Below are 13,796 nucleotides of genomic sequence, written 5' to 3'. Positions count from 1 at the left end.
CGTTGTGTCTGACGCGCTAGGGCGCCAAACACCGCCACTCCTCTTCAAACAGCGGAGCCAGAATCCGGAGGGGAGGCAAAACCCTTCATTGCATGCAAAGTGTCATGCAGCCATGTGCCAGGCCTGGGCACTGAGCATGCTCAGTGAGTCTGCAGTATCTTAAAGGGGCAGTACCGAGTATAGCCGTGCTCGATCCCGTGGCTGAGGGCTCTGGTTGGTTCCTGGCGGCTGAGACCTTAGCGTGGTCCTGACACGGGCCTGGGCTTTGCAGGTCCGAGTTTGCAGTGAAGAAGCTGGCAGTGAACGACGAGGGAGTCTACCTCCTCCGCCGTAGCCCGCAGGACTTTGACAGCTACTTGCTCACTGTCTGCATCAAGGTAAGACATCGCTATGGGGACCCGTCCTCTGCTGGCTGTCTGGGGAGCAGGGGGATGCCAGGCTGCTTCCCAGAAGCTGTTCGGCATCACAGAATTTATTCAGGCTTCCCAGCCCTGTGCCGGGGAGGACATCTACCCAACAGGGATCCGTGGGGTCCAGTCCGGGATTCCCCAGTGACCCATCCAGGCTGGAAAGGGTCAGGCTGAGTCAGCCAACCAGAGGGAGGAGAGAAGATCTGGAACTGGGATTCAGTTCTCACCTGGGACAGATGCTGGGCGTGGCCCCCAGGGGAAAGACCCGACATGGATTTCTCTGCCTTGGTCCCATCCCTGGCTGTGTAGATAACTGCCCCTCATGGACCTAGGTCTATGTGGGGTGTCTCAGAGCCAATGATGCCCAACTCCTTGGATGGGCCAGGACCCCCTCTACCACCCCTGCCCGCTATGCAGACTCTGCCTTTAGCATCAGGGAGCCCATGCATCTCACTCGGGAAGTGCAGTCCCCAGCTCCTAGCGCCTGCTGGCCCAGATCACTGACTGGGGGTCCTTGTGGCTGATGGATCCTTTGGGTCACACATGGTACCGCTGGCTAACTGCCCCCGATTTCCTCTCCCCCCGTGCAGACTTGCTTTGGACGGGATTACAAGGGTTGCCTGATCCAGAGGGACAAGGACGGGAGCTACTCCCTCTCCGGAGTTCCCCGGCGTTTCTGCAGCCTCCAGGAGCTGCTCTGCACGTACCAGAACTGCACCCTGCATGCCGACGGGGTGGCCCTGCGCCTGGGCACGTGCTGCCCTCCCCGGCCCAAAGGTAGAGCCAGGGCATGGCGCCAGCTGGATCCAGACTCGGGGCACATGGTGGGCCAGACTCGTAGGCATGAGCCAGGTGCTGCCTGGCCAATCGGATGGAGAGGGGAGGGATGTGGAAACCAATGGCCGTTCAATGGTCTGTGATGTCACAGCGGTGGGCGTGGCCAATTGGGGGCATGGCCAGCGACATTTAAAGCCCAGTTGTGCAGGCTGCCCTGCGGGCACCGCTGAAGACCATTGCGCCAGCCGGAGACTCTCGAGGATGTCCCCAGTCTAACCCCCCAAGTCATGCACATCCAAGGCCAAGCCCTGGGTCTAACTGGGGAAGCATCATCCCCCTCTCTTCCCCCGCTGAGCCCCTGTGCTGAGCAGTGAGGGAGCATCTAAGAATTACATGGTGAGACCCCCGCCCACATGCCATGGTCCCTGCAGATGCTTCCCCTTCCCTCTCCTCTCCCTCCAAGAAAAATCCAACCTGCTGATCGTGAGAGGTAGCTGCTGCCAGCTCCCCGGCTCCCCCGCTGCGCCACGCCACAGTGTCAACCAGATGATGTTCCACAAGATCCAGCCGGAGAACCTGACGATGGTAAGTGTGGGAAGGCAGAACCTACGCCAGGGTCTGGCTGGGCAGGGGGACAGTCCTTGCCCCTCCTCTCCCAGCCACATTTCTGGATCAAACCCAGAAGGGGGCGACATGCCCAGGACTCCTGGGTTCTTTGCCCAGAACTGGGAAAGAAGTATGTTCTAGTGGTTAGAGCAGGGGCCTAGGGGAGGCGGCTCAGGACTCCTGGGCTCTTTTCCCAGTTCTGAAAGGATTGCGTGGGCTAATGGTTACAGCAGGGGATGGAGTGGGGAGGGGGCATTGTCAGGACTCCTGGGCTCTGGCCCAGATTCACCATGTGACCTTGGAGGAGTTCCTTCGCCACTCGGTACCTCAGTTTCCCTCTCTGTGAAATGGACGACACTGAGGGCAAAGGCCTGATCCTTTCGCTCTGGTGTAAACTGGGAGTAGCTTGCAGGCACAGTCCTCTACCTCACTCACCATCCCTGCTGCTCCAGTGCCGATGGCAGGAACAAAGGGAGACAGGCAGCAGGGCCATGCCCTGCTCCCACACCGCCCCTGCCTGCGAGAGGAGACAGACACCAGGGTGATGGGCACAAGAGGGCAGGGATTTCCAGAGGAGGCTTGTGGGAATTAGGTGGGTGCCCAGCTCCCAACAAAGGGGGCGCAGAAGGCTTGTGCTCCAGGGGGAGCAGGGTGGATGTTGGGGGGGTGCCCCCTAGTTATATATCCCCTCCCCCCATCTCCTTGCTCTTGCTCTGACAGTGCGAGAACCTGGGCCAGGGATCCTTCACCAAGATCTACCGGGGCATCAAGCGGGACCAGGAGGACAGTGAGTGTCACGAGACCGAAGTCCTGCTGAAGGTGATGGACAGCAGCCACGGCAACTGCTCCGAGGTGAGGCCTGGGGTGCTCGGGGGGCAGGGGCACGAGCTGACGCTCAGGGCTCCCTGCAGCTAGCCCAGTGTGGGGCGGCCTGGCCCTAGAGCAGCTAAGCCAGAGACAAAGCAAGGGAACAGGGAGCCCAGCTCAGCCTTACTCTGATCCTCCCTCTGTTCCAGTCCTTCCTCGAGGCCGCCAGCATCATGAGCCAGATCTCTCACAAGCACCTGGTCCTGCTGTACGGGGTCAGCATCAAGGAAAACAGTGAGTAGTGCCCACGCCGAGGCCTTTCCCGGGAGCTGCCCAGAGCAGGCGCGTGGCTGCAAAGGCCTCTGGATCAGTAGAACAGGAAGGTGGCCAGGCAAAATGCCAGGTTCTTGCTCCACCGTTTATGCTGCTCACACTCCCAGCAAGTCAATGCTGGTCAGTTTCACTTCCTGAGACTGGAATCCAGGTGTCCTGGCTCACAGTCACTTCTCCCATCCCCAGCTGTCCCCTACTCTAACCACTAGCTCACACTCCCTCCCAGAGCTGGGAACAGAAATAGCTCAGCAGTCCTGACTCCCAGCCCCCCACCAGACTATGCCCTGCTCCCAGGGCTGGGGACAGAACCCAGGAGTCCTGACTCCCAGCCCCCCACCAGACTACACCCTGCTCCCGGGGCTGGGGACAGAACCCAGGAGTCCTGACTCCCAGCCCCCTCTAACCCACAGCCCATTCCCGGGGTTGGGGAGAGAACCCAAGGGTCTTGACTGCCTTTCCCACCCCCATTCTAACCCTCAGACCTAACTATGCTGTGTTCCCAGAGGTGGGAACACAGGCGTCTTAATTCCCTGCTGCTTTCGCCACTAGCCCCCCTCCCGCCCCCAGAGCTGGGGCCAGTGCTGCAGTGTCCACGGTTTTCACTCTGTAGAGGAAAAACTTGTTAAAGTTCCCCCCCAAAATACATATGGTGAGATTTGTGAATCAGACTCACTAAAACATTTCTGTTGGAAGGCAGCGTGGGGCACTGGAGCTGGGGGGGAGTCAGGACTCCTGGGTTCTAGTCCCAGCTCTGGGAAGGGAGTGGGGTCCAGTGGGCTGGGAGTCAGGATTCCTGGTTTCTATTCCCCTAACCCAGCAAGACATCCTAAGGACACAACCAGAAGGTCCTTGCAGGTATTTGTGATACAGGAACCATCCTCCTTGGGCTGAGTCAGGCAAACTCAGCTACGTAGCCGAGCGGTCTTTTTCCAGCCTGCTGTCCTGAGACGCTGATCCCTGCCCCTCCCATGCAGGTATCATGGTGCAGGAATACGTCAGGTTCGGCGCGCTGGACATCTACCTGAAGAAGAACCAGTCCGGGGGCAAGGTGACAGCCAGCTGGAAGCTGGAGGTGTCCAAACAACTGGCCTACGCCCTCAACTTTTTGGTAAGCTGACAGATGACTCGTGGTCAGCCCCCTCCCCAACCACCTTGCCAATATCCCCTTGATCACCCAACGTCAGCACTCCCTCCTGTGGACCTGCAGGCAGGCACTCTGGTATTTACAAGGAGTCAAAGCCTGGGAGTTTAACCCTAACCCAGGGCAGTTATTAAACCTGAGAATGACTCATCCTGCTCCTGACACACACACATCCAAATTCACCCCCTCCCTGGGGTTTCCCTCATGGTTAACTTCAGTAATAATAAGAATCCATCGCTCTTACCTAGCACTTTTTATCAGTCGATCTCAATTACAGGATCATCAACCCGTTTTATAGAAGGGGAAACTGAGGCCTAAGGAGGGCAAGTGACTTACCCAAGGTCCCCCAACAGGCCAGTGAAAGAACCAGGAATACAAGCCAAATCTTCTGAGTCCCAATCCTGTGCACTAGGTTACCCTACCTTAACAGCCCAGCCTTCCCCCCTTGCTGCTGGACCATTTCTAGGCTTGCAGGCCAGCCTTAATTCCCTCTGCGAGGCAATCAAAGCATTTGATCCTCCTGGGTGGGTGCTGATAGGGCCCACCTGGTCTGGTGGCCAGGGTGAGCCAGCAGATATAGCTCTGCAGCTGCATGTCCCCGGCACTTTCAGTACTCTGGAAATCAAAGCCCTAGATTCTGCTGTAAAAGAGGGACAATGGTGGGTGATAAAGAACAGCCTCAGGCCCAAATAGCCTGGTGAATGGGGAAATAAAGAGACACACTGTGCTGTTCGCTGCTGATGTTTGCAACTGACCACCTCACTCCTTCCCCAGGAGGATAAGAAGATCGTGCACGGCAACGTCTCTGCTAAGAAGGTCCTGCTGGCCAGGGAGGGGGACGCGGCCAGCGGCAGCCCCCCTTTCATAAAGCTCAGCGACCCTGGAGTCAGCCTCACCATGCTGGCCAAGGAGAGTAAGTTCCCTGGGGTGGAATGTGCCCTGCTGGCTCCCATCACGACTCACACCCCATGAGGCTGGGGAGGGACAGATGCATCCTTTGGGGAAGTGAATCCTTCCATCCTCTGCCTTTCAGCCGAGGAGAAGAGTCTCCCTTGAAATGTACTGATTTGTCTCCACTGAGGAAAGACCCTCAGGATTCCTCTCAGGGCCTTCCCTGGCTCCCATCACCGGAGTATCTGGGCACCTCACAGTCTGCAACGTATGGCAGGGCAGGGTTATTGTCACGGAGTCACCGGGCGATGCTCTGGAACTGCTCCCCACCAAGCCAGGCAGGACTTTGGGGAGCCTCCTCTCCCTCAGAGCAGACTTGTTCAGGGCAAGAAGCTCACACGTCTTCACCTCCTTTGTCTCTCCTTGGAGCATTCAGCATCCTCTGCCCCTCTGTGCGCTTCCCACAGCGAGCCCGCCTCAGTGGGGTCCTGGGGAAGCCACCGGGTCCTGCACCCCCACTTTGCAGTCAGACGTGACTCTCAGCCAGCCAGTAAAACAGAGGTTTATTCGATGACAGGAACAGGGTCTAAAACAGAGCTTGTAGGTACAGAGAACTGGACCCCTCGGCCGGGTCCATTCTGGGGGTCAGTAAGCCAGACCCCCACGTCTGCCCCCAGCCAGCTCCAGACTAACAACCCTTCCCAGCCCCTCCTCTCTGCTCAGCCCCTTTCCCGGGCCAGGAGGTCACCTGATCCCTTTGTCTCCAACACTTTCAGCTGGCACCTTTGCAGAGGAGGGGCCCAGGCCATCAGTTGCTAGGAGACAGAGGGTCAGGCATTTAGGTGCATTGGCCCTTTGCTCTGCCAGATACTTAAGAATTGCTATGGGGACACTGAGGCACCAACACAGTACTCAGAGAAAACATTAAGAACTTTCCCAGTTCGTCACATCTCTCCCCCCTTCAAGACCGAACTGAGCGAGGTCACTCCAGCCAGTGACCTGGGGAAGTTCGAACCCACCAACGTTCCCATGGATGCCCCAGCATCTCTCCCATTCCTTGGTGTGAGTTACACCAGGACAGTCCAGTCTCACGCCCTCCCTTAGGTCGGGTGTGCTTGATGGCACTTGCAGGCTGCATGTGGGAAGGTTTATGCGGCTTGAACCCTTTTGCTATCCCCAGTACCCATGGGGTTCAAACTGGGACGGGGTCTTCTCCCAGCACTCTGGGCTGCAATTCGGCTGTCTTGGTTAAGAGCCCTCAGCTTGGCCTTTGCCAGCTCTGGGTTTGAGCAGCCGCTTCCCACCTTGTGGCCCAGACACAACGCCTCTGCCGTCCCCACCTTACACTTTCCAGCTTTTACCGTCATTCCCACCTCCTTGAGGCAGCCCAGCCCCCTCTTCACCTGGGACACTTGTTCCTCCCAGGTCTGGATAAAGATGCACATGTTATCAGTGTCTGCCAGGGCCAAGTTCTCCATCGCCCTCAGCTTGTCTAGAATCTCCCCAGGCCTAGGCATGGGGTCGGCATCAGACACTGTGATGGCTTTAAGCTTTTGATAGCCCCCATAAAACCACATCATCCTGTCTCCCTTGGGGATCAGCCCCACGGGTGAGGCCCATGGGCTGTAAAATGGCTGGATCCCATCTAAAGCCAGCATGTCCCTGACCTCTCTCTCCAGGATCTGGGCTGCTTTCCCAGTGACTCTGAATGGGGAACACCTGATGGGGAGATTGGCTCCCACCTCAGGGAAGAGATCCCCCCGGGGGTCTTCCCCCTTCTCCATCCAATCCTTCCTCTTCAGGTCCAGGGATCCCCTTACTCTCCTCCCATCCAGCAGCTCAAATGGGAAGAACCTTGTGGATTCCTGGGGCACCACCAGCTGTCTCCCGATTCCCCCCAGTTCTACTTCCCCTTGGGGAGCCCATTTCCGGTACAGGAATCCCTCCTCCTGCAGGACTCTGTCCCTGCAGCCTTCCCCAAGGGGGTTTGCAGCGCTGTGGCCAGCAAGTTCCCTCAGCTTCTTCAAGGAGGGATCCCTCTGCAGCTCGGTCTGGGATTCAGCGGCTGGGGCAGGGAGTGGGACCTGCTCCCTCTCGCTGGCTGGGCCTGGGGTCGCAGCCCCCCTGAGCCCTGTCCCTGGTAGCTCCCTCCCTGCTGTGTAATCACTTCCCAGCAGCACGTCTCGACCAGGCAAACCTGTTTGGCAGCTGACCTGCCCTGCCCGGGTGTCCCCCCACTCAGATGGGATCTCAGCTCCCCCCGTGCTCAGCGGGGCAGGCAGCGAGCTCTCTGCTCTGGTCCCAGCATCAGAGCCAGTTTGAGCCCCCTCTCCGGTGTGCAGGGGGGTGGGGAGCATCTCTCCCTCCCACTCAGCCCCAGGGGGCTGGTTATAGGTAGGCAGGTATCCTGAGCCCAGCAGCCCCTCCCCCCTGCCAGCCAGGTTATTTGCATTTTCACTGACCATTTCAATCCTAGCTAATTGGTTCCCTGGATTTGAATTCAAACCCTCGGCCATTACAGGAGCGGGGCCTGGATCCTCTCCTATGGGGAGACAGTCACCCCCCAACAGGGCCTCCCAGCCGATATCCTGGAGAACCCCAACTACCAGCCAGCCCGACCCCTTCTGGGTCTGCACAGGGATCTGGGCCATAGGCAGGGCGAGGGGCTTCACCCCAGGGAACTTCACCCAGGTCCCACAGTCCCTCAGCATCTGGGGCTGTACCACTACAGTTCTCTCTGTCCTAGGGTCTCGCCCCCGCAGGCGTGTTTCCCCACTGACCCCTGGGCAGCCCCCTATGTCTCTCTGCTCCACCATCACCAGTCCACGCTGCTGCTGCTTCTCCTGCAGCTTTTCCTCGGGCTCTTGCTCTCTCGGGCTCTGCTCCCATCCCATCCGTCTCCAATCTCCTGATGGGGAACCCAATCGTGAAGACCCTCGTCTGATTGGGGACCAGACTCCCGGGGATGCCTGGCTGATGCTCCAGCTGCTCTCAGATCCTCTTGTAGCCCCATCTGGGACAGGAATCTGCTCCTCAGAGCGATGCTTCTCCTCCAACTGCACGATTAACTGTGCCTTGGTGAATTTCCCCATGCGTAACCCTCTCTTTGTGCACAGGATCACAATGTCCTCCTTAAGGAGATGGTGATAGACCATCACTTCACCGTTCCCAAGTGGCTCTGGACTCACAGGCCTGTGTGCTCTTGGCTCCCCCATGGTTTCCAGGAAGAACCCCTGGTGTGCCAGCCCTTCTCGTGATCACCACCTCTTTGCCAGGGTCGAGCTGCAGACTCCTCCGCCCCTGGGACTGCTGCTGCAATCCCCCGGGGAACCCTGCTACTGCAAAAATCCTCCTCTCTCCCAGGGTCGAGCTGCAGACTCCTCCGCCCCTGGGACTGCTCCTGCAATCCCCCGGGGAACCCTGCTACTGCAAAAATCCTCCTCTCTCCCAGGGTCGAGCGGCAAACTCCTCCGCCCCTGAGACTGCTCGTTGCAGTCCTCAGGGGGACCCTGTTACTCCAACAGTCCTTCTCGCTGGTCACACACTCCCAGAGGTTAACCGCCCCTTGAAACCGTCCCACTCTGAGCCTTCAGCATGCCTGGTCCTCATTATCCCTCCTTTGTTTTACTGCTCCCCAGTCACTTACTGCAAGCAGCGCCATTCACGGGGTGACATCCCACCTCTCCCACCAGTTGTCACGGAGTCACCGGGCGATGCTCTGGAACTGCTCCCCACCAAGCCAGGCAGGACTTTGGGGAGCCTCCTCTCCCTCAGAGCAGACTTGTTCAGGGCAAGAAGCTCACACGTCTTCACCTCCTTTGTCTCTCCTTGGAGCATTCAGCATCCTCTGCCCCTCTGTGCGCTTCCCACAGCGAGCCCGCCTCAGTGGGGTCCTGGGGAAGCCACCGGGTCCTGCACCCCCACTTCGCAGTCAGACATGACTCTTAGCCAGCCAATAAAACAGATGTTTATTCAATGACAGGAACAGGGTCTAAAACAGCTTGTAGGTACAGAGAACTGGACCCCTCGGCCGGGTCCATTCTGGGGGTCAGTAAGCCAGACCCCCACGTCTGCCCCCAGCCAGCTCCAGACTAACAACCCTTCCCAGCCCCTCCTCTCTGCTCAGCCCCTTTCCCGGGCCAGGAGGTCACCTGATCCCTTTGTCTCCAACACTTTCAGCTGGCACCTTTGCAGAGGAGGGGCCCAGGCCATCAGTTGCTAGGAGACAGAGGGTCAGGCATTTAGGTGCATTGGCCCTTTGCTCTGCCAGATACTTAAGAATTGCTATGGGGACACTGAGGCACCAACACAGTACTCAGAGAAAACATTAAGAACTTTCCCAGTTCGTCACAGTTATGATCCCCATTGTACAGAGGGGAAACTGAGGCACAGGGCAGCTAAGGCACAGATGTTGTGCTCAGCCCGGCCATGCCCAGGAGATTTAGGAGCCTCCATCTCATTTTCAAATGAAATTTAGGCACAAAGGAGCTGTCAATTTGAGATTCTAACCCCCACCCCTGTGCTGGGCTCTGGCAGCTGGCTGGCAGTGGGAGCAGCAGGACACCTGGCGACAGTTACCAGGGTGCCCGCGTGCAGAGCTGCCTTCACCCCACTGATGTGTGCTCCCTTGCAGTGCTGATCGACCGCATCCCCTGGGTGGCCCCTGAGTGCATCAGCGACCCCAAGAACCTGGCACTCGAGTCGGACAAGTGGAGTTTTGGTGCCACCGTGTGGGAGATCTTCAGCGGGGGCACCATGCCCACGAGTGCCCTGGAGCCCCTGTTGGTGAGTCAACCCCTCTGCTCCCTGGAATCCCCCCTCCCATGGCTCTGAGGTCATTTCCCTTCCTCTGTTCCTACTGCTGCTGCGGCTGGGATTTTACCAGCCTGGAGGTGCTGGCTTGTGTTGGCAGAGCGGGTCCGACCTGCAGTAACTCTCTGCCAACCCCATGGCAACTTCTCTGCAAAGTTCCTCTTCGGAGGGTCCCGGCCCGGCGCAGCTGTTCCTTCCCGGTGCTGCTCCGGCTCACGGTCACCAGGTGGCGATGCGCCATTGGAAACTCACAAGGCCCCTTGTCGCTGCTGGCGGGCCTGGGCGGGCAGAGGCGGATCAGGATCAGGGCCCACAATTCTGTCGTAGCAGGAAGGTTGAGGTCGCTCTTGTTAGTTAAGGTGCCATTGGGCTACAGGAATCAGAGTCTGGCACGTCGTCCCCCCCAAAGCTAGGGGAGTAGGGCCAGCCCCAAGCATTCATGTGACATGAGTTTGTCGGCTCTCCAAAATCGCGATCAGCTTAAAATCCACGAGTTAAAAATGTTGGGTTCTTTTACCTTTGCCTTCTGGGGTCTAAGCCCCTCGCCACTTCCTCACCAGCCGGGATGGCTGGCAAATGATTTGCTTTTTGTTTTTTAAATGGAAGCCAAGACTCGCACATACTAGCATGACTCCCAGAGCTGGGACTTGATGAAAAATTCCCAGTATCCTGCGACTTGTGATAAAGCCATTTCAATTGACAAGGCTCCTTCTGACCCCGGGGAGGGGCATTTGCCAGAAGGAAATCTGCCCTTCTCCTACTGCATCTTATTTTTAAAGATTTTTTTTTTTTAAATGATGGTTTTCCCATGGAAAAAGACGAGGGTGTTTGGCCCCTCCTCTTTGCATCCCCCTTCACTTGGGGCAAATACAGATGGAAACTGCAGCCGGGGCTAGGAGACCCAAACGCCACAGCTTCTACCCAGGCAGGTCCACCTTTAGCCATCCCCACCCCCCAATTCATGGCCAGGGGAATGCGCATCAGAATGGTTTCCAGCCTGTGCAAACTCAGCCTGGCCCCTTGGGAGATCACTGGGTGCCAAAGTGACCTGAAAAGCAGAGGGTGGTGTCCGGTACCGAGCAAGGGACGATCCAGAGGGAGGGACTCAGGTGATTCTCCGGCAGTGCAACGCCTAATCCTCCCACCCCCTTTCCTCTGGCTAGAAACTCCAGTTCTACCAGAACAGCCTCCAGCTGCCGGCTCCCAAGTGGATGGAGCTGGCCAATCTCATCACCCAGTGCATGGACTACCGGCCGGGCTGGCGCCCCTCCTTCCGGGCCATCATCAGGGACCTCAACAGCCTGATCACTTCAGGTGAGTGCCCGGCCGGCGCACGTGGGGCAGGTTGCTGAGAACACGGGGGGTGGGATTGCAACAGACAGCAGCTCCCAAGCCAGATGCCCGGCAGTAACAGCCGAGATCTGGCACCCGCGGATGACGCTGGTCCCCTGTTTGCCAGGCTGACCATGGTCTCTCTTGCTTCCAGCCTCGGCCTGGCTGGATGAGGCCAGGATGGCTCCAGGGCATGGCACCGAGCAGGGTACAGCTCCATGGGCAGGGCGGATGGGCCGGCACAGAGCAGCCAGCTTGCCCGGGCTGTGAATCCGGAGCCCTGCTTGCTTTTGGCACAGTAGCACCCCCTTCAGGATGATGCCGGTGCTGCCACTGCCCGGTGGAAAGCAGGAGTGATTGCAGCCAGAGGTGGCTGGGCGTGGGGGGCACCAGCGGGAGCTGGCCCTGCAGCCTGACATGCCCGTCCTCCCCCGTTTCAGATTACGAGCTGCTGTCGGACCTGTCGCCCAGCGAGCTCCCAGCCAAGGATGGCTTCTGGGGCTACATCACAGGCCCAGTGTGCCAGGACCCCACCATCTATGAGGAGCGGCACCTGAAGTACATGTGTGTGCTGGGCAAGGTGAGCCCCCCGAAGGAACCACAGCCAGGTCCTGCACCCCAGGCCCCAGCCTCCATGTGCGCTTTACATTCACACCAACTCACTCTGCGGGGCCGCATCTCTGCACTGCCCTCACCTGGTGTTTGGGTGTTAAATGGCTCCTCAGCTGGGCGACCCGGTCCCCTTCCTCCCATGGCTCGCTCGTGCCGGCTGGCTGGAGCGGTTACGTTGGCAGCCTGACTCCAGGGCGCGCATGGGGCTGGGCATATCCTTTTCCTCAGGCGGAGACTTTCCCCCGAATGTCACGGGGGATCTTCTCCCGGGGCTAAAGTCACCCTTTGCAGAGGGGCCAACACACAGCCTCAGCCCTGCTTTGGAGGATTTAAATGGTGCAGCAGCTGCCCTGCACAAGGGCCAGTTTCCTCCGTTTTCCACCTCCATAGCTAAACCTTCAAGACCCTTGGCCTCCATGGTTACATGTAGCAGGGAGTTCCGCAGATCAGGCATGTATCACCCGCTTTAGTGCTGTGCAAATCTTTGCCCCCCCAGCCCAGTGGCAGTCTGGGTAAGGCGTTTATACAGCTGCGTCCAGCTGGGAGGGTTTTCCTGGGGTTGCCACGGCTGTGTCAATCAGCCTTCCAGCTGCCAGGCCCCATGCACTCCACTCTCTCTTCCTCGCCAGGGGAACTTCGGCAGCGTGGAGCTGTGTCGATACGACCCGCTGGACGACAGCACCGGGGAGCTGGTGGCCGTGAAGCGGCTGCAGCAGAGCTCGGCCGAGCAGCTGCAGGACTTCGAACGAGAGATCGCCATCCTGCGCTCCCTGCACAATGACTTCATCGTCAAGTACCGGGGCGTGTGCTACAGCCTGGGTGAGCCGGGGCCTGGGCAAGGAAGGGTTAACGCTAGGGCTGGACAGGAGGCCTGGGGACCCAGTGCCCAGCCTGGGTGGAGCTACATTCGGGTCGACCAGCCCGGCCTGGCCCTCGCAGCTGTAGGCAGCATGGGGTAGGGGCAGCTAACTCCATGGGGAGCCCCTGAAATCACTGACGGGCTCTGGGGAGTGACCAAGGCACCAGGGGTTGGTGATGGCTCCAGCACGCTGCAGAGGCCTGTCGCAGACTGTTTGCAGCTCAGCAGCTGCCCCTCACCCCCGACCCACAGCCCCCTGCTATCCCAGCCCCAGGCTCCCCCTCACTGCCGACCCACAGCCCCCTGCTATCCCAGCCCCGGGTTCCCCCTCACCCCTGAGCACAGCCCCCTGCTATCCCAGCCCCGGGCTCCCCCTCACCCCCGACCCACAGCCCCCTGCTATCCCAGCCCCGGGCTCCCCCTCACCCCCGACCCGCAGCCCCCTGCTATCCCAGCCCCGGGCTCTCCCTCACCCCAAACCTGCAGCCTCCTGCTATCCCAGCCCTGTGCTCCCCCTCACCGCCGACCCACAGCCCCCTGCTATCCCAGCCACGGGCTCCCCCTCACCCCAAACCTGCAGCCCCCTGCTATCCCAGCCCCGGGCTCCCCCTCACCCCAAACCTGCAGCCTCCTGCTATCCCAGCCCCGGGCTCCCCCTTACCCCAAACCTGCAGCCTCCTGCTATCCCAGCCCCGGGCTCCCCCTCACCACCGACCCACAGCCCCCTGCTATCCCAGCCCCGGGTTCCCCCTCACCCCTGACCACAGCCCCCTGCTATCCCAGCCCCAGGCTCCCCCTCACCCCAAACCTGCAGCCCCCTGCTATCCCAGCCCCGGGCTCCCCCTCACCGCCGACCCACAGCCCCCTGCTATCCCAGCCCCGGGCTCTCCCTCACCCCAAACCTGCAGCCCCCTGCTATCCCAGCCCCAGGCTCCCCCTCACCCCAAACCTGCAGTCTCCTGCTATCCCAGCCCCGGGCTCCCCTTACCCCAAACCTGCAGCCTCCTGCTATCCCAGCCCCGGGCTCCCCCTCACCACCGACCCACAGTCCCCTGTTATCCCAGCCCCGGGCTCCCCCTCACCCCCGACCCACAGCCCCTGCTATCCCAGCCCCGGGCTCCCCCTTTCCCCCGACCCACAGCCTCCTGCTATCCCAGCCCCGGGCTCCCCCTCACCACCGACCCACAGCCCCCTGCTATCCCAGCCCCGGGCTCCC

General features: G+C 59.7%; 1 protein-coding gene across 1 annotated transcript in view; it reads left to right on the top strand.

Annotated features, from left to right (window-relative positions):
- Positions 1-13,796, top strand: part of JAK3 (Janus kinase 3) — a 29,166-nt gene that overhangs the window by 9,602 nt on the left and 5,768 nt on the right. Inside the window, exons 9-19 of the mRNA XM_050934318.1 lie at positions 272-377; positions 1,001-1,187; positions 1,651-1,772; positions 2,514-2,645; positions 2,810-2,894; positions 3,908-4,041; positions 4,849-4,987; positions 9,599-9,750; positions 10,941-11,091; positions 11,550-11,689; positions 12,351-12,540. Of these exons, the coding sequence (XP_050790275.1) occupies positions 272-377; positions 1,001-1,187; positions 1,651-1,772; positions 2,514-2,645; positions 2,810-2,894; positions 3,908-4,041; positions 4,849-4,987; positions 9,599-9,750; positions 10,941-11,091; positions 11,550-11,689; positions 12,351-12,540 (1,538 nt within the window). The remainder of the gene's footprint in view (positions 1-271; positions 378-1,000; positions 1,188-1,650; positions 1,773-2,513; positions 2,646-2,809; positions 2,895-3,907; positions 4,042-4,848; positions 4,988-9,598; positions 9,751-10,940; positions 11,092-11,549; positions 11,690-12,350; positions 12,541-13,796) is intronic.

The sequence above is a fragment of the Gopherus flavomarginatus genome, chromosome 24, assembly GCF_025201925.1.
Source record: "Gopherus flavomarginatus isolate rGopFla2 chromosome 24, rGopFla2.mat.asm, whole genome shotgun sequence".
In the NCBI taxonomy this organism is placed as follows: domain Eukaryota; kingdom Metazoa; phylum Chordata; order Testudines; family Testudinidae; genus Gopherus; species Gopherus flavomarginatus.
The sequence above is the reverse complement of the archived record's forward strand: the minus strand, read 5'-3'. Positions and strand labels throughout refer to the sequence as shown.